We start from the raw sequence: 25,767 nt of genomic DNA, 5'->3' as shown, positions 1-25,767 counted from the left end.
CACTGCCGCCAGCCGGACAGCAGTGCTCGGTCCCCAGGGCTCCCCTCTTCTTTGGGGGTGCCCCCTCCAGCTCTGCACCGCTTCCCCCAAATCCTCCCCTCGTTGCAGACTCTCCCCCGTGTCCCCAAATCACTGCACGCTGGATCAGGATTACGCTCGCTGGTTAAATGCTGCATAAGTCAGATCTGGTCAGCAGCGGTTTGGTTTTTAGTGCTGCACGGGTGCATTTGTGCCTGTGGTGAGAGGTGTCGTCGGGTTGACTCTGTTACTCAGTTCAGATGTGGTCTTGGTTGAAACTGTGCTTCCTGGCAACCCAGGAGTCCTCAGCACCGATTCCACCGTGAGCAGCGACCTCGGTCCTCAGGGGATAACAGGAGAGTCTGGAAAGCTGGTGGTGACGGGAGGCACAGGGCTAGCGCTAGTCAGCGTGTGTGCGCTCTTTCTCTTCACTGGGCAGCCACCGTGGGTGTATGCCGAGTCCTGAGTGAGGGGAAATGTTGTGGCTCCAAGCTGTGTGCCCACAACTCGGCAATGCTACCTGGAGGAGGCAGCACAGCGAGCGGATTTGTTGAGCGCAGCTACAGCAAGCTTAAGTAAATGAGTTTTAGGTGTTTTTTGAGGGTTTGGAATAGATCTGTTGCCTACCTCTCTGTATGAGAGGTTTTTATGTGGCATATCTCACAACGAGTACAACAGCTTAAACAATCTGAGTTGGCTCGTGTGCGTGTGGTGCTAGCAGCTGAATCCTCCTTGTAGCTGAGGAGGATTGAAGGCTGGATGGAAAGTTAGGCTGTGAATTACAGAAGTTACCTTCGTAACTCAATGGCAGGAATAGCGGTACAGTTCCTGTAATTGTAATAACACTCTAGCTGTGTTTTGGTACTTACCATGTTTAATTGCATGACTGATTTACCTAATGTCTCTCCTGGGGTCATTCATAACACTTTTATTTTTAGGATTCGGGGAAATTAGGGACACTAGTAATCCATTGTGGTTCTTTCTCAAGGCAGGAGTTTTCTAGATGATGATGGTAATAACAGCAGTGGCTCAGTCACAGAGTAACCTGGCTAAGCCAATAAAATTAGCACTGGCAAGTAATGGAGAGCTGAATGCTTGAAAATTAACAGTCTCTACTGAAAATATGCAGGTGTAGGCAGAGGCCACATTTTCCCTCATTTTGGATAACTTGTATGATGTGCTATGGTTTATTGAGAAATCCTTGGCAGCACCTGTTGGGTTTCAACCCTGTAAATAAAGAACTTTCGGATCAAATACTCAGTGTATAGGTGGCCATATGTCCTCCTCCATGGTATACAGCTATGATTTATCCCATTTCATGACAAACGGGCTGTGTACCAACAGAGATCTTTCGTACCTGGCTGGTAGCTCCAGTGGGGCATCTAACATGCTTCTTGGATGCTTTTAGGAAAGATAGCGTGCTGAAAGGCCCGTGGTAACAGTTGGCTTAATGCTTCCCGCTCTGCTTGTTGTTTTTAAACAGATGGACCTCTCTGTGGAAACTCTTTATAGCTTCATGCAGGAGCGCCAGAAGAAGTATGCCAAGTATGCGGAGCAGATCCAGAAAGTCAACGAGATGTCTGCCATCCTCCGCCGTATACAGATGGGCATCGACCAGACAATCCCGCTGATGGAGAGGCTGAACAGCATGCTGCCGGAGAGCGAGAGGCTGGAGCCCTTCAGCATGAAACCTGACCGGGAGCTGAAGTCATAGCCGATGCTGCAGGCTTTCCCTCTTCATCTTCCACACTCGAGCGTTCAGCGCAGACATGCTTCCAACACACCGGCCTGGCAGATGTTTGAAGCAGACGGCTGTGCTGCCTGACTTTCTGCCAGGGCATCAGAGGAAGAGCTGCATCAGCTGCTGGAACTATGCAGCCAGGAATCCAGGAGCTCCCTGGTCCCGTTGTTTGGAGAAGAAAAATAACCGTTCTTTCATCTCTCTCCTTTTTCCCTGCTCTCTCCTGCACCACTACTACCACCCGTGCTGAGACATTTGTTTCGTTGCTGTAACTAGATTTGGGTTTACAGAGAAGGAGTTCTTTCATCTGTTCTTTTTACTTTCAAAATTCAAAGGGATATGGGGTGTGACAAACCCTCTAACATGCTTTATGTGCCACTGGGGTTTAGACAATTAGATGGCTGGCAGGTATTTCTGAGATCCCCTGGCCTTGGAAATATGTATGGTTTATAGGTGAAAGTGTGGGAGCCAGGAACTGGTTTATTAAAATCTGCCTATTATCATAATTAACATGGTTTGCGTGGCAGGGTTTTGGCATGTCCTTCCTTGAGGCTCCTGTTTTTATGGGCTTGCTAATTTATGAGGCTGTAAAGGAATAACTGTTCCAGATATGTATGTCTTTTATTCTTAAGCAAGCCTTAATGTTCCTCTGTCCTTGCCCTGGCAACCCCCCCATGCCCCATCTGGTGGCAGTTCGTGTCCCTGACCTCGCACGGTGATTCTGATGGACACTGCCACCTACCCCATTCACTTTGCATCCCAAAGGTGGGCATGAGGGATCTTTTTTTTTTTTTTTTTTTAATTGGGACTGGCCAGACATCTTGGTGCTCTTTATATCAAAGGGATGCAGTTGTTTCTTTATCTCCAAGTGTATGGAAGACTTGAAAAGTCCTTTGGGCTCTCTGCATTGGCTTAGCTGCCATCATGCTGAGAGCTTGCATGAGCACAGTGTTTTATGACTGAAACCACACAGCCCTTTGGGATCGTGCTCCGTGAACTGCTCCAAAGGCAACAGGATGTTCTTGCGTTATTGCAAGCCGAGAGCCTGGCTGGACAGCAGGCAGCATGTTCATGTGGCCTGGGCACTGGGCTGGGGCTTAGGAGACTGTATGGTTGCCAAGTCTGCCACCGGTCTGCTGGCTGGCTGCAGGCACCTCTCTGAGCTTCGGTTTCTCTCTATATAAAAGGGGGATGTTTTACACACTGCCGTGAAATACTTACAGATCTAGAAATGGTGTTTGAACAACCTGTGTTGCTATTGCGTGGCAGCTCTCATCCCAGCAGAAAGAGCATGAAACCAAAAGTGAAGATCCCTGGGCTTGCTGGGTCAGGGGTAGGTTCGTGTTTGTTACGTACATCCCAGAATGCTGATGCGGGCAAAGAGGCTGGAGCATGCCTGTGAACCCGAATGGTTGTTGTACTTCAGGAGCACAGTCCCAGCGGTGAGGACAGCTGTCTGAGTCCCTCTGACAACCCATCTGCCAGTTCAGCAGCAGGAGGCTAGGTGACTTGCCAAAGCCAGCTTGCTAGAATACCTCTTAGTACTTGAGAGTACTTAATTAGCAAAAGATTGTCTCTAAGCATTTGGGAATAAGAGCATTGTTTTTTTTTTTTTTTTTTTTATATATAGTATTAATGGCTGCCTGGTAGAAGGAAGCAACAAGCTGTTCTTTTTTTTGCATGACCAAAGGCCATGGAGTGAATCTGTGTAATGCATACTGCAGCCAGCTTGGATCTGTGTTTGAAAGGTAGCAGTGACTGGGCTCTAAGGCCACTGAGCATTGTCTGAGAACAGAGTCCTGTAGCAAGAAAGCCCTCTGGAATGATACCCTGGGAAGAGCAATTGACTACTTCAGACACAGCAAAGAACAGAGCAGGACATTTTCTAGGAAAGGCGGCAGAGTGAGCTTACTTCATTACCTCTTCCACCCCAGATCTGGTACATACGTGTGTACATGTAGGTGTGTACTCTTGCACAGGATATAACATTGTGCAGATCAGACTCCCACCCATGCTCATGTCTCTTGCAGTGTTTTTTACACTTGGTTTGTAAAAAGTTTTGATGCATACATGAGACAGAGCAACCCATGAAAACCCGCTTTTCATGACTATGCCACGAGGATTCTTACTGTCCATCATGGAAGAGTTCTCTGCCTCCTGCCATAAGACATGCTACAATATTCAGCAGCTTTAAATAGATGCTGCAGGCATTTTTGTCCTCTCCCAAATCATACTGTCTGGAAGTTCAGAATGCACAACATTCAGCCGCCTGTCTCTGTCAAATGCAATAATAGATATCCCCCACCCTGGAGTGCTGGAAGCTCAGACCAGTGAGAAGATCCTCATACTGGATCTCCGAGCAGGGGCCAGGCTGCAGATGCTCTCTCCTGTAAAGCTCTAGACATTTGTCCTCACACTATTAAGTACCAGATCAAAGCATTGTCCTTGCAGTGCTAATGAGGGCAAGCAAGTAGTACTCCTATCTGAAACCTGTGAGAGCATGGGCTGCAGATCAGTTTCTTCCTTATTTGCTATAAAACGCCTAGGTATTGGGCTGATAATGGGAGATACTGCCTTTTAAGCTTCTGAATATGCTGCTGGGTCTCCCAGCTAGAGCTTTCTGAGCAGAAAGGGTAAATTGCAAAAGATGTAATAGCTTAAATAGAATGAAATCAGAGCTGATATGTGAAGTCCAACTTCTTCCAAAGAACGCAGGTCGATTCCTTCCATTCGACAGGTGATAGTCTCATATGTGTCCCGTAAAGTACCGTGTACCCTCTAACTGTTCTCAAATGATGGGATATAGTTTTATTTAAAACATTGTCACTAGCTCTGTTAACTGTCTTTGGACCTCTTTCCAAGAAGAAGTCATTTCCTGCCACATGTTCTTGAGCTGCTGTTCCTGTTGCTTGTCTGCTCCTCGCTTGCTTTGCTCTGCGTCCTGCTTTCAGATTCATCTCGAAGGCAGGTGATGCTCAAGGTGAGACCAATGCTTTATTTCATTACACACTGTTCAGCCGGAGATTCGAGATGTGATTGGAATTGCCTTTCTATTTAGGAGTTCCCTTTTCCAAGCCAAACACTGTTGGAGAAGGCCTCAGGTCTCCCTCACGAATGTACCACCTATTACTTTTGCAATGAAGGATAGATTGTCAATGCTATGAACAGAGAGTAATCTGGCATGGTCCATGGGAAAGAACCACTTCTGCCCATTTCTGGTCTTTGATGTGAAATGAAGCTGATGTGTGATGTGGGGTGCAGACTAAGGTTCCTGATATGAAACCTCCTGAAAAGCTGGAGAGCAAAGTGAGTCCCTGCGGCTTTGGTTCCCTGGGGGCCTGAGCCACTCCAGTCCTCCCCCTGGTTCTGCTGTTGTCACCTCCCCCTTTGCTGCCTCTGGTGCTTGTGACACCTCACCCTGGGCCAGTGGACTACACTGGCCAAAGAGGTTCGCTTTATTTTTATTGTTTTTGTAATTTAATAGATTGACAGGGCGCTAAAGTGCCAACCTATCTGCAGGTCAGTTTCTGTGAAGATCCACTGAAGGGGACAGAAAAGTGTTGTGTTTTTTTTTTTTTAATATATGTATTTTAAATTAAATGTATTTAAATATATTTAAATATTTAAAAAAATATTTCCCCTCCTCTAAGCTTTTGCATAGAAAGAGTAGAAATGCATTTTCACAGGCCCACTTACAGCATGAATCAGCCCCTTGCTCTTTATCAGACTGCATTCCAGCAGTTTCCATGAGGTACTGTTGTAACTTCTCTCCGATTCCCAAGCTGCCAGTGTATTTTGATTACAAGCCTTGTGGTGAGTGCTCCTCGGTTTATGGGTTATTATCCCATTTGCGGACTTGCTCTACTTCCAACTGCGTGTGTGCTATATGTTCCACAGCTCCAGCATTAAAATGTTTGGTATTGCTCTTTTCCTAGTGTGTTGTTTCTCTGGACGCCTTGCTTATTCTTCATTTACACCACTTCTTGCTGTGATGGCTGCGGACACTTATGTGTGTGAGGTCATATATTAGTTTTAATGCTTTGTACATGGCTGCATTGAAGCCCCCTTGGTGCCCCGGAGATGGCCTGCTTCAGCTGTGCTGGGGCAGCCACCTTTGTGACCGTAAGAAAACATGTGTCCTGCAATGAAAAAATGGTTGTTTTTTTGAACTCTGTCCTGATCCGGGTTGGCACTGATGTCCAGTTGAAAACAATGTGTGCAGTGGTGCCTGTGACTTGCCAGGGGTGGGGTGGAACCGTGACTGAGCTGGCTGCTACTGTTTATGTGCGTGCAGCCCCGTGGTGGGGATAAGGTGGGTGACCAACTGGCCCTGGCATTGGGGCAAGGCTGCAGCTTCCCTGCTGAAAGCACCCATGGCGTGACAGACATTGCCTGGGGGTCAGGCTAAGCTCCTTGCTGTGACATGTGAAGAGCTGGCAAACAAGGCGAGTCTCTGTCCTGCTGTAGGGCAGTACTGCAGCCGTGGGAAGTGAGGATTGCAATAGCTTTTGTCAGAACCTGACTCCTGGTCGGGAATGCGAGTGGCTACTCACACAGACATGCGCCTGAGAGAAACCTTCCTGTAGCTTGCAGCTGATGCCTAGGTAAGGGGCTTCCCTGCCCCGGTAAGAGCAAGAGGTGGGATGAGCTGACTGCTGCTGGGGCACAGAATACTCGCTTTGAGAACATCACTTCCTGCAGGGAACAGGTTACTCCAATAAACTTAAAAAGCAGTGGTTTAGAGGGGAATTAGTGAACGTACCTGCAGCAGACTGCAATTCTCCTGGCACTGAGAAAGTGCTGAGCTGACAGCCTCTCTCCTCCCACACCTGGGGTGCTCAGTAAAACATGCTCCCCCTCACTTTTCTGTTCATTGTGACTCGCATTGATATTCTTCAAGAGCAGAACAGCCCTGGGCTGAGCCGCAGAAACACTTTGGTTTGCCTTAGAGCAACACCTGCGGCCTGAGGGCCCAGCAGCTCCTGCTAGGCATGGTTCAAAGGGAACGTTCACCTACCTGTCTGAGCTGGTACACTATGGACTGTGTTCTTCTGCTGAAATTCACAGCTGTGTTCTTGTGTGTATAATAGTAGTAGCATATTGTAATACTGAAATATCTAGAAGTAGTAGAATAACTCTAGTTTTATCTCAGAAACTTTAAGAACAAATATAGGCTAGCTGGGTAGGTCTGTTTACTCAGGGTATGGCTAGCTTATTAAGATGTATACCTAAGAGAGATTTACTGAATCTTGGTAATTTCAGATTTAAGAAGGGGCAGTAGCAGTCTTGTTAGGAGTCTACTGTTGTCCCCAGGAGGACTGCCAGACCCCTGCTCTGGGTTTTTGATACCACCACTTTCTGGTAGGAAGCTATTTAAGGCTTGTGCTGTGAGTCCAAGCGTAAGGAGCAGCTAGCAGATGAGCATGTAGTTAGTAAAAACAGCAGCTCACAAAATTATTATGTTTCCACTCTTTTTTTTTTTCTCCTTCCCAGCCCCCTCTCAAAAACAAGGCTACCTGATCCATACTGAGGGGAGGTTTTTGCTGTTTTCAGCCTGCTTCACTGGGAATTCAACTGTGATGGTTAAGTCACAAACACAGTGAGCCCAGGACCCCTTCCCAGGAACACCAATCAGTGGAATGAAAATTAAGTCTTGTTGAACAGTATGTGACAGGTTTCAGTTGCCTCTTGAGTTTTGACTGGAAATGGGCTTAGACTCTCTCTGTAAAGGGCTGTCTACCAGCATGGGCAACAAGTGGATGGAGAGGATGGTGCAGGAGGAAGAATGGAGCAAGTCCTGCAAAGCAGGCAAGAGGAGGAGTGGCAAAAGCTGAAGTACACACTTCAGAAAGCATCCTGTGAAGGCACTTATTGAGGTCAGAACTAGACCTTGGAGTAGACTGAAAGAAGCCAGAGCAGGTAAGTGTTAGAAGATTAAGTGAACCTATTTTGTAGGATAACAGCTAATGCCATTTAGGACTACTGTTGTGCATGGTTCATGTTTTACTGTGCAATGAATGCAAGTTTTTTGTGTAACAGCTGGTAGGTACTTCGTGGTTGTGGAAAGCAAGCATAAAAAGACACACAGGTTGTTAACTGTGCTGTGGCTGATAGTAGTCTCTTCTAGAGGCCAAACTTTCTGCACTTCCCTTCCTGGGATAATGCTTTTAAATTCGCTTTAAAAAGGCTTCTATTACTTCACCTGAGATTGAAGATGCTGCTACACAAACTTGGAGGCTTGAGCTTTGCCATCTAAGGATGTAGCCTTGGCATCCACGCCCTAGTGCAGGACTTAAATTTAATACATAACTACATTTGTATAAGCTGTTCTATGAAGGGGCAACAAGGGGCATACCTCTCCCTCAGCATTCAGGTTGTTCCCAATGCTTCAGGACTGGCAGAATCCATCAAAAGAAGTATTAATGTGATTATATTCTTCATCAAATAAGAAGTATGGGAGGCAAAAATAAAAGTATACAGTTCATCCTAGGTAATTTAAACAAGCTGAAACACTTGCTTCAGAAAGGCTAGCACAGCTGTCTTGTGAATGATCAGTTTAACCACAGGAGAACTGGCCTGCTATTCTGTGAGATGGTGTAACTGTATTCTCCAGCATTAGCCGTTGCAAGGTATCAGCGCAGAAGCAGCACAGAAAAGCCATTGCTGCTCTCTGAGGGAGCAGAAGAGGTAGGGTGAACAGGAGCAGGTAAGAGATTTCACAACTGTAACATGGTTGTGAAGTCAGCATTGCTTATGAGTAGCAGTCCAAAGCTACTGGTTCTGTGTCATTCACTGACAGGCATGCATCTGCAGAGAAGGATACGTACCGTAAGGACGAGACTCCTGCTAGCCCTGGCCACAGGGAAGCAGGTCCTCCTGCAGCCAGGTAATGCATGCACCACAGCCAGAGGCGCCCAGAGGCACAGAGGCTCCTTCCTCAACCGTTCTATATAAACAGGTACCATTTCTGATTTTATTTCATCATAACATACAGGTAATGCTCATGACACAACAAGATGAGAAACTCATATCTCTCTGAACCATTTGAACAGCTTCCATACACCAAAAAACATTATATTCATATTGAACATGTACATGTTTCCCCCCCCTCACATCCTCCACTTTGCTCTCCAAACCTCGAAACCATTTCCAGCATTGTTCAGGTATAGGACACCATTTCAGAAATGAAGCAGGGCACCACCCTGCACAGGATATGAATTTAAGGCTTCCTCCTACAGGAAGCTGTCCGCTAACATGAGCCTACAGCTTTGATTCAGTTGGTGACTATAGCTTATTGGAAATCACGAAGAGCCAGACGACCAAATTTCAGTTCCTCAGAAGGAGATTAACCAAACAAAACCCCAACCGTACCTACTTGTGTGTATAGAGAGACAGGAGAGAACACACGTGTGAGTGAGCACAAGACCGAGGAAAACTATCTTTCTGCCTGCGGGGATTTATTTGTGTTTACCCCCGTTAACTGGTTTAAATCAAGTAAGACACAGGCCCTTACTGAAGTCTGGCTGAGAGGAGCACTGCTGAATGGTTTCCATGTGTGTATACACACGCATAGTTGCAATGTAATCACTTTCACTTGGTATGTAAGCGCAGACAAGTGGCAGTACATTTAATGAAAAGCGAAGACCTGACATGCTTTACAGTGTGGTGTCAACCTGTCCCTTGCCCAGGCTACCCTTTCTTCCGGCATTTCACACACACATCACGAACACAGCCTCTGGGTTCAGTTACTCCTGCTGCTGCCTCTCTGTGTGTCATTTGCACTTTTTAGGATCAAGTTAATCAATGCTGTAGTGCTATTTTAAACAGTCCACTGTAGGAAATTAAGTCACATCCTAGCCATAAAACAAAACAATGACAAAATCTTCTCCATTTTTCAATACAGTAAAACCTGAGATTTGAGTCACAAACTAGCTACACTTACAGTAAAAAACAAAACAAAACAACAAAAACAAACAAAACATAACCCAAGTTGCTGACTTGAATTAGGGCTTGACAATTTTTTTTAAAAGCTGTTGGCCAGGTATAAGTATTTGTTTCATTTGATTTATAATTTTCAGCTGCCTGCACTGGACAAAACAATATAGTGTGTCCCGTTCCCCCCCCCCCCCCATATGCATGTGCTGAGGGGCCCTGGGGAAGACCTAGATAACGTGTGCAGCTTCCATCCATGTACAAGAGGGAAGGCTGAAGCTTTGCGTTGTGCCTCTGGACCACTCCTTGCCTACCGTAAACCTCTTACAGCAAGACACACACACGTAACAGTTTGCGAAGCGGCAGCCAACACACCACAAGACTCACAAGCTGGAGGGGAAGCAGCTGGTTCACTGTCAAAAACAACACAAGGAGGGCTGTGCCTAATCTCCCATGGAACACCCCTGCTGGCAGCAGGGAAGGCACCTCCTCGCGCTGGCATAGCCTCTAGGCTGGTGTAGATCAGAGAGCAGAGCACTGGCCAGCCGCAGCACAGCTAGGAGCATCTGCACCCAAATCATTCATCAGCACGCTGGGAAACCGAGACCCTAAACTGGGACGGAGGACAAAAGCCAAAATTAAAGTTCTTTTGGATCTGCAAGCGCAGAAGGTGAGCAGGCTTTCCATTAAAGCTGTCTCTTCTCAACCCCTCTTTCTTTCACACCACATCATAAGATGGGACGCTGGAGTTCCCTTTCTGTTTTCCCTGGACAGCTGAACAGACCTCTCTTTCTTGGATGAGGTCAGCAAACCTAAAACCTCGATCCTCACAGTTTGGGTGAGGATGTTGGAGAGGGTGTGGGGTGTGGAGGGGGTAGGAAAAAACCAACAAACCTGAATTGCCCCCACCGCACAAGCGATTGGAGCTGCGTATGAAGAGTAGTTCCTTAACAGTACTGCTCAGTTTTGAACAAAAGCCAGTCCCACCAAGGCTTACAACTAATTTTTGCTTTAAAAAACAAAACAAAAACAAAAAAACTTTCAAGAGCCATCTATTGAATTGGCAATTGGCAAGAGGAGGAATTTGTGGTATTGTATCAGCTGCTTCTCTTGCACGTAGCGCTAAGGATTAACCACTCCATTATAGCTTGGAAGCAAAAGTATCCCTCTCCCAGAAGCCAGCTAAATATCAGAAAAAAAAATACTGCTTATTTTATATTTCAAAAGACTGGGGGTAATGGTCATAAGTATGGTTCATTTGTCTTTCTGAAGAATTGCTAGTAAGCCAACTGAAACACTTGTGCGTAGACAGCTTTAAAAAAAAATCTAATGTGGCTTGTCATTGCTTGTTCACATTGCTTACGAACTACCTGCATCTGGCAGCCATAAAGCCCTAGTTTATTTTTTATATTTTTGAGGTACTGTTTTTTTTTCTCTGAAGCAGCTCTCTAGCAAATCACCTAAAGCCTATCCATTAGAACAATAGTTACACCACTATTTACATTTGCCTGAACTGTATTTTCAGACCAGCCTTGCTGTAACCAGTCCCTACTTCCTTTGGAATCACTCCCAGTCTCCTTTCTTACAGGAAAATCATCTCCCTCCAGAGGTTGGCTCAGTGTCAGGGCTAAGGTGCACTGGTGAAGACTTGGGGCATGAGGAAGGGAGAATAAAACTAGCTTTGATGGGTAGAAGCATGTTTCAGTGGAACCAGAGATATGGTTTGATACCATGAGAGTTTCCTTTTTGGAAACACTGAAAGGATGTGCAACCCATTGCATGTAAATTGCTTCCTCTGTCAGGGAAAAAAATCTTTGAAATGTTCTGCCCTTCTCCAGGAAAGGGGAGGAGAAAAACCCAACAGTGCACTTGGTCTCCTCGTGCAGACGCTCACTTGTCATTTCCTCGCTGTATTAATCTAGTCACTGCGTTCACAGTGAAGCCCCACATTTCCTCCCTCCCCACCTTCTGCGTGATGTTTGTTCTTTTCAGATTTATAGGGACCTCTTAAATGCTGGGGGAGCAGCCTGGAGGGGGAAGCAAATCCGATACAGTCACGCCAGTCTGCTGCTCCTCAAGATACTTCAATGATTTCCATGCTGCCTGAAAAGCTTGACTGACTGCCCACTTTCCCCAGTTCTTCTCTGGATCTGTTGTCTGACATGATGCTTTCCCCAAACTCCATCTGGCAGCTTCTGCGCTTAAACTGCTTCTCAAAAGAGCTTTCCTCATGCCAGCTACGCCTGGAGTCACCTCGGTCACCCTGCTTTGGCCTCCTGCGCACAGCACAGGCTTGGTCACAGCCCGTGGGCAGCTGACTACAGCTGTAGGCAGAGTACGCAGCGCTGTTCCCATAGATGGCAGAGGCAGAGTAGAAATGCGAGGACTCAGCTGCAAAATACCAGCTGTTGGTGAGGGACGGAGCTGACGTGTGAGGAGCCAAGATGTCCGAGTGCCAGCCTTTGAGGCCCAGCCCCGCAGCAGACTTCGCCAAATGCTGCTGGCTGGTGGAGAGCCCAAACAAGAAGTTTGTTCGGTAGTTGTCTTCCACGCTCCCGCTCCGGTGGAGGGGGTACAGGAGCGACCGCTGAGTGGCGGCACTGCTGCCAGCTCTCCCCACGTGCTGCCGTTTGCTCTGGCTGTCCAGCTGCCAGGTATTCTGGGGTTTCTTGGGAGGGTCTGCTTCCTCTTTATCAGGGCTGGCTTCGGGGGTCTGCTCTGAGACCTCCTGCACTGGGGAGAACTGACACAGCTTGCTGCTGCCCTCTAAAGCAGTCGCGTGTTTGTAGTATTCCAGGGTGTCTTCGGAAGAGGCAAAGCCCTGAACGGATGCAGTCACACAGCTGCTGCTGGCTGAGTAGGATACGGATTTGATATCCAAAGAAAAGGAGCGCTTCAGCCGGCTACTGTCTTCCACCTTATCTAGGGAGACGTGCAGTCCGTTTATGCCCTGTACCAGCGGGCCATCTTCCAGGGAGGTCAAGTGTGCGCATGACATGCTCCCGGAGTCCATGGGCTTCTGTTCAACGATCTCAGAGGTAGCAGTAATGCAGAGCTGATTAGTGGAGAGGTTGCTGTGCCCTCCTTCTGGGACCAGTACATGCTCGCTGCTCTTCTCCAGATGTAGAAGTGTCAGCTTACTGATATGTCCAGGCTGACCACTCTGGTTCTTGATCTTTTTCTCAAAGTCCAAAAGTTGGCCCAGGAAGTTGAAGTTGGGAGAAATGGTTGGCCTCTTTTCTTTCACAAATCTGCAAAGAGGGGAAAAACAAAAGAATTACTTTAAGAATTTGCTGCTTAGACCTGAAATAACATTCACATCATTCTAGGGTTAACGGCCTAATCTTAACTAGTCAGGATGCTTGGATAGAGGTTCTGGCAAGCACAGGTAACATGGATGGAAAAAAGGGCAGCTTTTAAGCAAGATAATGCTGGATTCTCTCAACTCTCCTCATAGTTTACTTAAAGGCAGCTAAGAATGGGAAAAAGAAAGCATTCTTTTTTACCTCTTTGTGATGGCTACAGCAAGGTTTGAGGAATTATTTTTTTTTCCACATTGCCATTGCTACCTTGGTCTGACTGAATTTAAGAGCTCCTCAAGTTTTCTGAATAGCATCAAAGCAGAAAGCAGGCCACCTTTCCCACTCTTCAAGGGCAGAAATCCCATATCTTTTCACCGTTCTCTTTCATGTCGTTATTACAGTTAGTGCTTCCTATCCTGTTTTACCTTTGTCAGGTAGATTGCTCTGATATATGCTGACCTTGCACAGCAAATGCCAGTCATTTCTACCCTGTACTGCTATTGACTGCTGATATGATCATCAAAAAGAAACATAAAAAGAAGCAAATGCAGCATTAAAACAAAAACATCTTCTACAACTCTGCACGTGTCCAACAATAAAAAGGCAACAGTATAACCAAATCAGTACAGAAGTTAATGTACTCTCCAGCCCTGTAGGAAGCAGCCTGACTCTCATACATGGGCCAGTCATGAACTTACTTATTCAGCTGAATACAGACAAGATGCAATACATACTTAAAAATGTTTCCCTGAATCAGGGCTTCAAATGAAAGAAACATTTTAATGTTACAAGTCATGTCATGTACTTCAAAGTTAAATACAAAAACAGACTTTTTGCTGGTCTGATTTGTAAGATAGCTAAAGTACATCTTTTTCTATCTGTAAAAGAGAAGCTGCCCAAATCCTGCCCCCTCTGTGTTTTGTGTTTTTTTTTTCTTTTTTCAGCCAGTCCTGGAACTATAAAGGTGCCAGATGACAAGGGAATTAACAAGGGAAGAGACCTTGAAGAGCTAAACCCTAGTACAAACACGCAAATAATGTATGACTGAGACCTACTACAAACACACATATAATGTATCACTGAGAAAATTAAATGTTATTAAAGGCAGAAAATCTCTCTGGGGATGTGTACAAAAGGTGAGTGTGCAGTTATTAAAAATGGCATGAGAACAATTCTGAAGTGTACTCATGCATATATGTATACACTAGCATAAATGCAAGCAAGCACATGACAAAAGAAAAGGAATTCTTGGACATTGCCAAACAACTTCAATGACACCTAGCTTTTTAAACACAACAGGCACTGTTCTTTTCTGCTAACCATCTGAATAGCTGATGTTATGACCTGCAAGAGCAGATTGCACAAAATGATGGTGGAAACTTCCACTATGAAGTGCAACCCTGTTCCTTCAGCTTTCTCTTCCTCTCACCCCAAAATATGGGAGGGTCTTAACTTTAAAACTATCTTTTTTAACTATGAAAAGGGATCCAGAAAGTCTCCTAGACCCCTGCAAAGTTGTAAGGCTTTGCAAACTTTTTCATTTCAAAATGCACTTTCTAATTAAAAAATGTACATAACATTTGATTTTGATACTTGTTTCCCTTGTATAGCCCACTGTACAAATAAAACAGATTAAAAAAAGCGTATTTCCTCAGATCTTTCACTTCAAGTAAAAAATAAAAAGGTGACATTGAATGTTAAGTGTCAGACATACATTTTATCAAATGTCTTTCATTTATTCAGAAAAAAAAAGTATTTTTCTTTTAAGCTTTTCCAGTAAAAGATCCCAAACCAGTAAGTAAACTGTGCTGCAGACTGTTCTCACTAAGTCAGATCAAAGAAAATCAGATCATAGTAAAATAAAATCAAAGTTTCCAGTAGTTATTCAGCATCTCCAGTACAAAGAGAAAAAAGGCCAAGGATGATTCATCTTCCACACGCAATTCACACTTCTGGTTAAGAAGCAAACTAGAATTTAATGCAGAGATGTCATGGAAAAATGTGAAGAAGCACTCCTTACTCAGTGAGAGGTTTACTTACACGTGTGCCTTTTAGAAGTATTTGGTACTCTACAGCTCTAACCTCCAGAGCACTACAGCCTGAGATCAGCTAGGCTGTTTGGCAAATCAAGCTCAGACCTCGCAGCCTATCCATCCATATCCAGCAATTCATCCATAGCATCTCTGCCTGCGTAATTGTGAGTTGTCACCTATGCTTCTTAACCAGCCAAACCTGTTTCATCATACACGTGGAAATTACTGCACAAAACCAAGCACCAGTAGAAATCTTCTACAGACTTGAATGCCATGGGAGACATCTGCAGTTCAGGCATCTCTTGAATTAACTTTTTTCACCACATACATACATACTTGCATTTATTAGCTTAAAAGAAAATGCCCCATGAAAACCATCCCACGCAAGAGAATGTCAGCTGTTCATCTTTCTGTCACCATCACAGTTTTTAAAATGGTGGTAGCAAACACAGTAGTGATTTGGAAGGTACTCCTCTCAACCTGCTCCAGCCCAATTGTTCAAATTGCTTCTGCAAGACATGTCTTATAGAGGTGTGTCAGTGTCAGCTCTGCCAATTAGCCTATAAGGTCTGTCAAGAAGAAAGCCGATGTCTTCTGTGCAACACAGGAACAAAAAGCAGTTTGCCAAATGAAATAGAGAAGTCATGGTAAACTGCAACCAAGTCACCTGGAATGCAATAAAGTGTTCACAATCTAAGTACAGCAATACTGTGATTTGAAAGGTTAAAAAGGTAGGGGTATTTATTCCCCACAAGAATTCTCTAATACCACAAAGAGCTGATACTTCAAAATACTTTCTCCAAGAGTTTTTGTTTGAGCTCATTAGCAACAAAGTTGTTTTCTTAATTCCTATACGTTTCACCTGGAGGCACTTCTTTGAGAGCATTACCAAACTGAAGTCAACAGATCCAGTCTAGCACTTGCTACAAGCAGGATGACAAATATCCTAGGTTCTCTTTCTTTAGCCCTATCCGTTTCATTTTTTCTTTGGCTTACAAGATACTGTTGTGTGTGATGTGTGTGTGCATACAGGTATACACACTCACACTTAATAAGCAGTTTAAATTTAGAGCAAAGACCAACACCAGCATTTTGCAGGTAGGGAATTAACATTAGGTGCACAATGCCTGCACACGACCCCTAATTTCTTTAGGGAGGAAACCTATGTTTAAAGCAAGAGTGCCCAGAGGCCAATGAACTACAGGATAAATAACCTCTGCTTCTACCTTGGCCGTGTAACCTTTTATCACTTTAAAAACAAGCTGACAGGCACAAGAATTAGTATGAAAGGAAATTTTCTCCTTACCTGTAAGCTTCATCTAAGGACATATCCATTCTCTTCATGATGTATGCAATAGCGATTGTGGCAGAGCGAGATATTCCAGCTAAACAGTGGACTAACACGCAACCATTTGATGCTTTTGCTTTTTCTGCATACCAAAGAAATCAGCAGCATTATACCGCAATTAAAAGTTTGCAAGGAAAACAATGTTATTTGAAATTGTTCAGAACTTCCAAATTGGCTGCTAATTACAGATCTCATGGAAGCTTTAAACAAAAAGCACTTATTTTCTCCATCACTGCACTGGGTTTAGAAAAAGCATGCGACTACACACAGAAAACACTGCAGTTACAGCATACATCACTTACATTAACGTGCACATAAACAACCCTATCTAGATTTCTGGGAAAGGTGATTGTTTTTAATTTTATATGCAAGTAAAAAGCAAGTATTCATGATTGAACAATTTGGCCAATTCATCTGTTAGCTCACTGCTTAAAGCTAAAGACAGGATCTGTATGTCCAATTTTATAATTCATTCTCTGCAGGAATGTATCAGGTGTCTACCAGGATGCCAGAAAGCAGAGTTGTGCTTTTAAAAAGGTTTTTTTTTTTTTCCTGTAAGTGCTGGAACACGCAGCAGCAGAATCTCCTTGTATTATTTTGCTTCTGTACTTATAAAGTGATGGTGATCATATACGCAGATCCTTAGGGTATTTTCATACCACCCAGAAAGCATTCAGGTATCCTCCAGCCAAAATAGGAGTCAGACACAGAGTTATCCAAAAACTGTTTTAGAGAGCCAATATAAAGTTTCTTCTCACCTATAAAATCGACTGATTTATCCAACCAAGGCAAAATCTTCTCACAAAAGCTGTCATTCACTGGCACTCTCAGAAAATGGGATTCCGGAATGAAATCAGGCTTTGGACAGGTATTACTGGCATTTAGTACATAGCCAATATCATTCTGCTGCATCAGCTCCTATGAAAGAGAGAACGATTAAAACTAGAGAAGTCAAACAACACCTTTGGCACATTTCAAAGAGACCACAAACTCAAAACACATAATAAAGCTAAAAAGTAAACTACTGGGGGCATTGTTTGTTGAAAAAGGTGACTTCTAAGCTTTTGATTCTTCAAGCAACTTTTAACAAGACATCCACTATGACCAAATAATATACAGGCTGCAAAGTCCATGTGAACAAAGGTGACATAGAACAGAAATAATGGTAGAATACCCTCTGTTACTATGAAGCATCGCTTCCAAGAGAATGCATTTTTTTTGCTACTTTGGTTTAAATTCTCACCATGCAAGGTGACATAACCAAGTAGTTATGTCACGTATAGTTCGCTGACTTGAATGCATGTTTTCTGGATCACATATCAGAGCAGTTTAAATAATGTGTGGTATTTACTACACAGGTACACTGTGTGTACTTTGCAGTGTGTATGTAGAAGGGATGAACACGCAAAAGTATGTATATGCAGGCATAAATTAAATTTTCAGTGAGAACAATGGACTGAAGGGGAGAAAGGGAATCTCATAGCCATTTGCAGAAGAAAGTGCATCAAATCCACCCTTACTTAACTACATGTTTTATGAAGCAGTTATAAACAGGGAATTTACATAAATCTCTGCTAGTGAGACAAATTTGCTCCGGACAACAAAATGGACAATTGCTCCAAACTTACACCCCAAATCCCTTACGCTAGCATATCCAGAGGAGTATGAAGGTGTGGGTACCTTAAACTAATGAATGTACCTTATACCATAAACATAGACATCCAAGGTGAACAAGAGATGAGCAATTGCTCGCAGAGCAAATTATCACAAATAAAAGTAATTTATCACAAATTTAAATATAAATATAAATATATAAACATTATAAATATATATAAATGTATAACATAAATATAAATATAAATATAAATAGTTGTGATAAATATAATTTATGACTAACAAATATGATTTGCAGCAGTGGTCCAAAAAAGGGCTGAATGTGTCAAGGTAACTTCTCACCTTTACTGCTTCTGACACTGCTAGTTTTCTAGGTCATACTCCCAGTAAAGCTCAGCTCCTCAGCACTGTCACCAATGTCCCCCTTTTCTGTTCCTTCACATCTCCCCAACTCAAACAGCAAGCTTCCCTCCAGACCTGCATGCCTTTTGTAGCCAACACAGTCTCGCCTCCCTTTCCTACATTTAAACTCTCATAAACTGAAAGTTTAAAAGCAGAGCTGTAAGGAAATGTGGGAATTGTTGGAATTAGTCAGAGAGGGATTAGGGTTCTTGGCACAGGAGACCAGTTACCATGGTATCTTACATGTGCTAAGGAAAGCCCCAGAATCTGTGACTGTGCTGAGCCATGTAGCCTTACAACTCTAGGATCCCAACTATTCAACATCAACTTCTGTAAAATAAGCATCTAGTTTAGGCCACTAAGTTGAAATACTAACCCTATACACCTATAGTCACCACTTACAGTCCGAAAGGTAAACAACAAACAACTGAAATAGCAGGTACAAAAGTACATGCAGAGTCTCGAGCCACAGTATGCATAAAAGTCACCCAACCTCTTATACACAAGAGGGAGGCAATGAAGGTATCACTAAGAAATGGACTTTCATGATGCACGTTTGTTCAGGATACAGCTAAGTAGTGCTGGAAAGCTGATGAATTTAGAAAGAAAAGCCTTCTCTTTTTTATTTGTATTATTATTTTGTCTAAAGCGTAAGTGCTGGTGGACTGCATGGTCCAACGATCACAATTCCACAGTTATGTAAGATTTTCAGTGTGGAATTGATTATCCAAATGGGAATTAGAATGTTGCAGATGCCAAGTCTGAAATCACCGAGCCAAAAAAACACCCAAAAATGTGTTAGTACTTGTCTTTGAGACCAAGGCTAAAGAAAGAAGTTATGCTTCCTTCTGTTCTAAAGTATCAATCATTCCCTGCGCAACACACTGTAATATAATAACCATAACAGTGCCTTCATTGTAAGACACCCAAAAGGAAGAAGTGAATTATGATGGGAGGAAGATCCAGAAATCCTAATACTAACAACTTTGTGAAAAGAAGGTAAATGCTCTTTTGTCAGCTTATTTACATTCTATGACTTGTTTAATCTTAAAATTAATGGCACCCTAAAATGTTATTTTGTTCCAGGAAATAAAATCCAGGTCTGGAATTAAAAAAAAAAAAAAAAACAGAATAGTTAGGTAAGGAGCAAACCAGAAACTTTTACAACTCTAATGCTGGCACAAAATCTGAGATGTAAGCAGGAGACTCATTCAGGCCCGCAGCCAAACAGATTTTTTATGTTATCCTAACTTTCTGAAAGGACACTGTCAGTCATGTATAAGTCAGATTTTAGTGTGTCTGTCTTTCACAAATCTGAAAATCAACGAAGATTTTCTGTCAAAATACGTACCCTCTTGCCCTGCCATTTGATACTGATAGCCACCAATATATCACACTAAGACCCAACAAGTGAAATGGACTTTTTTGTTAACCAGAGTAAAAGAAAGCTGGTGATGGTGAAAAAGTACACTTTTTGCAAATACATGCATTTAGGTAAAGCAGCACCACTGATCCCCAAATTATTTAAAGAACACATTGAAGAGCCAGACCAGAAATTTCATGAGGTTCTTAGCGTTTCAACTGCAGGAAATACTATAAACATTTTCAGAGTTAAGCATTTAAAAAGAAATCCATAAAGCAAAATCTCCTAATACTTTTCTGAAGCAATCATTAGTTTTCCTCAAGGACACAAACCAAACATTTGTGTTTGCTTATCTTTTATACATCAATCATTATCAGCAGAGACATTAGTGGCAAATAGCATCAGTGTCCCTAAAAGGTCATGCTGCAGGACGATCTATGATCAAGACAAATGTTTCTCCCCCCCTGTACTCAGAGATAAGCTTCTAAAGATTCTGAAAAGATTACCTCATCTTGATAGGCTATGCTGAAAATTCACATCTCTAAAGCATTGAATTTAACTACATTGCAAATAAAGACTTATTTTTGCAGGTATTTTTGAGACATTTAGATTTCAGAGAAATGAGTATGTCTGGGCAATAGGAGGAATAACAGGACCTCACAGCATTCAAAAGCAAAAGTAAGGTGAATGTATACAACTATATTTTGCAGTGTTGGGAATCTTACTGGAATATTTTAGAAAGTTATTTTTAAAAATCTGAACTTGAATTAAAAAAAAAACAAACAAACACATTTCAGTCTTCACAGAAAGTTGACTTCGTATCTTCAGTAACTGACAAAGCAGCAAGGCCATTAAGCTGAAGCATGCAAACTTAGCCACTTACCATCTTCTTGACTGTCATAACAGAGACAGAACTCTGCTTCTGATCACTGGTTTTTGTTTTTCACCCTTCCCTTTTCAATATTCTTCACTTTTCATACCAGGTATTGGTAGTTCTGAGCACTCCATGTATTGGGAGACATCCTCCTTGCTTTTCCTAAAACCCTTGCAGAGGATCTAGGCTTTCCAAGAAGCAAGGAGTGTGGAAGAAAGAGCAACAGCAAACACAAGCCACCTGGAGCACCTCACTGCCCTTAGCATTTCTAGAATCCTCATTTCTAACTATCACTAACTTTGAGTTGAATCAAGAAACTATTAAGGATCAGGAAACTGGGAGTTGCCAATTGCAGTGAAAGCATCAAATTCGTTCCCAGATGCAGAAATCTTCATTTGTTCCCACAGCTTCTTTAAGTTAATAAAGGTATCACTATTTAAGATGAGAGCCATTTAAGATTTTCCACGTGCAGACACCAAAACTGAAGACATAAATTATGAAGACACTACGGTCTACTTCAGTGCAGTGAACAAGTAACATGCTCAGAATAAAGAATTGCCTGTGACTTGTTTTAAATAAGAAGAAAAATGTGCAAGCCACAAGCAGATCTGAAATCATAAAATGCGTATTTGTCCTTAAAACGGTTAAGAAATGCATGAGGTCAAGAAGTGCAAATTTGAACAATTCCCCCATTAATTCTAAAGTTTCTGAAGCTGCAGAGCTTCCTGCTATATGACGGACACGTGCTGAAATACTATCAGGGTTGTAAATGAAAAGGCATGAGACACCTCACCAGGTCTAAACTCTCCTACAGAATGCTCTGCCATACTCAGGGCTTACCAGTAGCAGTTGTAGTAGTTGTAGTAGTTTCAGACTCCTCCACCCCTATAGTGAAATTCCTGACTACTGCTACCACTTGGTTTCCCTTTCTGGTGAGGCACGCGTACTGTGTCTGCGCGTAACACCTATTTATAGGCACTGATTTACTGCAAGTAACGTGAAAGCCTCTTTCATTCCTAAGACTATTCACTAAAGAGCTACAGCACTGGAGTTCTATTCACATCCCCAAACGTCCCTGGCCCTACAGAAGAATAAGAGACCCCACCACTCCGAGTGGGGCTTAGGATAGCACTTATCATTAACATATTGAAACAAACAGCATAAAAGCATCTAATATTCTACCACTTAACACAGATTTCTTTTTTTTTTTTTTTTTTTTTTTTAATTCACTTGGTATTTTAATCTACCTGTTGCCTTTTGTGTGGGGACCACAAATTACTTTTGTGGTATGAAAATTGCCTTGACATCCATCATATGTGAATCAGTTCTGAATTGTTGACTCACTACGTAGCAACAAAGATGTTGAAGATTTTAAAGGCCAAGGTAAATCCATTGAGTTTATGAATATGATCTAATTATAGGACTATTAGGATAGTTCCAGTCTTAGGCTTTATACATGTATAAAAAAACATATATGTAAGTGTTTAGAGAAAATACTGAAAGACAATCTTTATTTCATCCCACTAGAACTATTAACATAATTGTATGAATATGCAACACACACCAAAACAAACCAGTTGGTGCTATACACAGTAAACTACCTGACCTACTGTAACGGCTGATTTAATAGCATGCTGTTGGTTGGTAGGTTACTGAGGAAGTTATCATATTATCTTCTCCAGGAGGAAGGAGAGAGATCAATTATCCTATTAGATGACATGTGGATTCATTATGTGGACTGTATATCATTAGTTCTTGCCTAGCTGGCTGCGCATAAAGCTGTGCAAGGCTATCATCTAGATCTACTTTAGATGGTTTTATAGCTGCAATAACGAGGTATAATAGAAGCATGGAAAAAGACACATGGAGATTATATACTCATCCATGTAAACAGCATAACATCCAGAATGCTCACCTTGTTGAGGACGTCCCGTTGGCACCCGAGATAGAGATGAGGCAGAATCCTGGTTGGGCCAACATTGGAGACAGGTAGACAGGGCTGAGAAATGCATGTAGGGACAAGCGTGGATTTTCCTTCACAGAGACCAGGGAAAGAGCTGGAGAATTCAGCAAATCCACCTGTAAGAGGCACAGTGTGCATTACTGACAAGCACTGTGGAAGGCATCAGTGCCCATACCAATTCTCAAAAAGCAGCATTTGTTGCATGAGATGGAGAGGCATTAAGGGGCCAGCAGAGGAACTTGTACAGCTATAGGCACACCTCTCCCAGAGGTACCCTAAGTGTGCAGAACCATTTGTCAGAACACAAGGCCTGTTTTTGTCTTCCCACTCTGGTTGGAAAGCTTGTTTGTTTCTCTCTCTCCATTCCTCAGATTTTGATGCTTCTTCTGATTCAAAAGGACATGTGGAAATGAGAATTTTAAGACAAAACAAAAACCCGCAACACCCACCACATACCTTTGCCTTTCTGCGTCAGCAAATTGTTTTCTGAACAATTCCTTCTCCCATATTAGGTCTATAATTAGACTGCATTAAGGAGAAGTCATGTATTCTCAATTGGTAAGAGCATCAATATGTAGTTATTAATGTTTGCTTTTAGAATCCTGCATTATTATTTTCTACACTGCTCAGAAATAACATATTTCATTCAACACACTGCAAGAGGCTTCACGTTTCAAAACCACACCAAGCTAAGGCTTCTCCATTCCAAGAGTGGCAGGTGAGGCAGAGGGTGACTACAGGGGAAGGTGGGCACGGGAAGAGGTGAAGATTAGCCATGGATTCTCCTAGCAAACTAGCCCCTCTGTGCTCCCTTTACTGCTAGGTGGTTCTTCATTTGCAGTAGTTAGGGCATTAGGCCCTATGCATACTGTAGTTCCACAACATTTTCATTATAATTTGCCACCCCTGCATTAGGCTGAGACTGCTGCAGACACAAATACGTAACACACACAGCTCAAGCTCCATTTCCTTTTCTTGCTTTGCCACATGCCTGTTTCCCTCCCACTGCAAGAGCTATGTTATAAATCTCAGTTACTGACTGTGGTCCAACCAGCGCTACCCACAGTTAAAGAACAAAACCAAACAGACCTCCAGCAACTGACTTACACCTCAGCTAAACATGTTCTCACACAAATTAGCTAGCTTTTGACAAACTAGCAGAACTCCAAGCTCAGTTCATTCACATACTTCATCTAGTCTGAAGAAGAACTGTAGGCAGCTGCTTAAATCAGTATGTTACAGGCTTTTTTGGACAGTTTTCACCATGTAATAGCCAATTAGTAAGGATGAGAGGCACAAAAGAAAGTCAAAGTCCCCAGCTATTTCCTTACATTAAAAGCACAGAGACAAGTGGAACTGTAAGTGGAGGAAGAGTAATTATAACCTGTGCAGAACAAGACACCTTTTTATCATCAAGGAAGAGAAGTATTAATGTGCTAAATCTGCCAAATGCTATGTTCTGTAGTATTACAGTTTGAAGACTTGAATTAAAATTATTCAGCAATAAGATAATGTACTGTTCTGTCAAGGCTTGCATTACCATTGCCTGAATTATGTCTATTCTTTGGATTTTAAACTCTGTATCTTTATTAAATGTAGAAAAAAAAAAAAACAAGGTAATAGCCATGTGTGTAATAACCCATTTTATCTGATAAACAAAGAAGCCAGCAAGCAGTTTTCAGAACAAAAGCTTTTTGAGCAGTAGTTCTTGTTACAGTCTCCTAACTGAAAAAAATCACTTGTCTTTAGTGTTAGATAAGTGATTTTAGATAACTAGGACAATGCTTGTCTTTGGAAACATCATAAGACAAAATAGCTGTAATTTACTGTAGGAAGGTTTTTTATATTTTTTAAAATCAATCTTCATGTCATATTTATACAGATTCCTTTTTATTGTTCAATCTGTTAGAACGAGAAAAGAGAAAACATTGTAAATTTGCAGTGTAATTGAAGAATCTCTGATCATTTCACGAATTCCAGTTAACTACCGCATGCCTTGAGTCATTTAAAACCTACTTGAGTCAACTACCACCACCACAAACAGCTTTTGTACAAGCAGCAGGCCTGGAAGAGTAGAGCATGGCAGATCTACCTGGGTTACATGAAGAGAGATCGGGAAGCCTGCTAAAAACAGTAATACAAGAAATCCCTTGCTTTAAAAAGAAATGCAAAATCTCAGAGAACTGAAGAGACTTGGCAGAGAAAGGCATTTATATATAGCAGAGGGAGCTTTTTCATGAGGGGGACCAACTACTGCCAAGGCAATAATACAAGAGTCTTAAGAAGGAGAAGGTGCAAAATAGGTGCAGAAATTCTTTTTGTCTTGCCCAGTATACTCCTCAGCTGCATAAATTAAGGGTGCAGCCTGGTTTCAGAACTTCAGCAAGGTGTACCCACCACCTGAAGCATGGAGCACATGCTTCTGCACAAGCTGGCCCCAGAAACTCACCACGCTGCGTCTCAGGTGCAGTACTCTCCAAAGTCCCAAAGATGGCCAGTACTGCTTTTCAGGAGCTGAACTGTGAGATGTTTTTCCATGCCAGAGAGCAGACAGCCCACACCCATCAAAAGAGCAAAGCAAAGGGGCAGGTCTGGGACCCAGTCAGATACAAGAAAGCTGAAGAGCATGGGCCCAAATGCAGAAATCTGAGGCTGGTTTCAAAGGCAATCAAGTGAATGCAAGAGTTCTGCTCATACCATCCTGCTTTACACCTCCACCACCTGTTCCTGTCTGTATAAGCCATGAGCATGGACACTGCTTGTTTAATATATCAATCAAAAGACAAAAAGTTTTCAAAATAATTATCTCACACTGTTGCTGAATTCTCTTAGTTATGGCATAAGAATTTCCCTGTTCTTCAGGAAGCAAGCTTAGAATTTTTAGTCACTACATGCCTTAGATAAATTTTATGGAAGATGTGGTAACAGAGCCCAGCAGTTCCTTGAGGGACTGGTGGAAGAAAGGAAAGAGTAAGATCAATCTTTGGTTTCATTTGTTCACTCTTTATCTCTTGGTAAAGTTGTTGGCTGCTATCTGGAGCCTTTCTCACACAAAGTGTCTCTTGTTCCTTACAAAGAAGTAGCACAAGCAAAGAAGAGATTTTATATTTGTAATTTCTAATGTCTTTGTGAAGAAGGCTACATGGGCATGTTTTTGTTTTGTATTTTAATTAGGAA

The 25,767-nt window shown here is 42.7% G+C and overlaps 2 protein-coding genes across 15 annotated transcripts in view; one reads left to right on the top strand and one right to left on the bottom strand.

Annotated features, from left to right (window-relative positions):
* Positions 1–5,689, top strand: part of BORCS5 (BLOC-1 related complex subunit 5) — a 104,983-nt gene extending 99,294 nt beyond the window's left edge. For both annotated transcript variants that reach the window (XM_083819940.1, XM_083819941.1), the window contains one exon: positions 1,502–5,689. In XM_083819940.1, the coding sequence (XP_083676066.1) occupies positions 1,502–1,732 (231 nt within the window). In that variant the 3' untranslated portion in view covers positions 1,733–5,689. The remainder of the gene's footprint in view (positions 1–1,501) is intronic.
* A 3,014-nt stretch (positions 5,690–8,703) lies between these two features.
* DUSP16 (dual specificity phosphatase 16) overlaps positions 8,704–25,767 on the bottom strand; it is a 73,092-nt gene continuing 56,028 nt past the window's right edge. For all 13 annotated transcript variants that reach the window (XM_083819931.1, XM_083819934.1, XM_083819929.1 and 10 more), the window contains 4 exons: positions 22,543–22,706; positions 17,133–17,292; positions 16,333–16,456; positions 8,704–12,942 (listed from right to left, as the gene is read on the bottom strand). In XM_083819931.1, the coding sequence (XP_083676057.1) occupies positions 11,766–12,942; positions 16,333–16,456; positions 17,133–17,292; positions 22,543–22,706 (1,625 nt within the window). In that variant the 3' untranslated portion in view covers positions 8,704–11,765. The remainder of the gene's footprint in view (positions 12,943–16,332; positions 16,457–17,132; positions 17,293–22,542; positions 22,707–25,767) is intronic.

Source organism: Anser anser, assembly GCF_964211835.1.
Source record: "Anser anser genome assembly, chromosome: 1".
NCBI classification, from domain to species: Eukaryota; Metazoa; Chordata; class Aves; order Anseriformes; family Anatidae; genus Anser; species Anser anser.
Note: the sequence above shows the minus strand (reverse complement) of the source record. Positions and strands in the feature narration are given on the sequence as shown.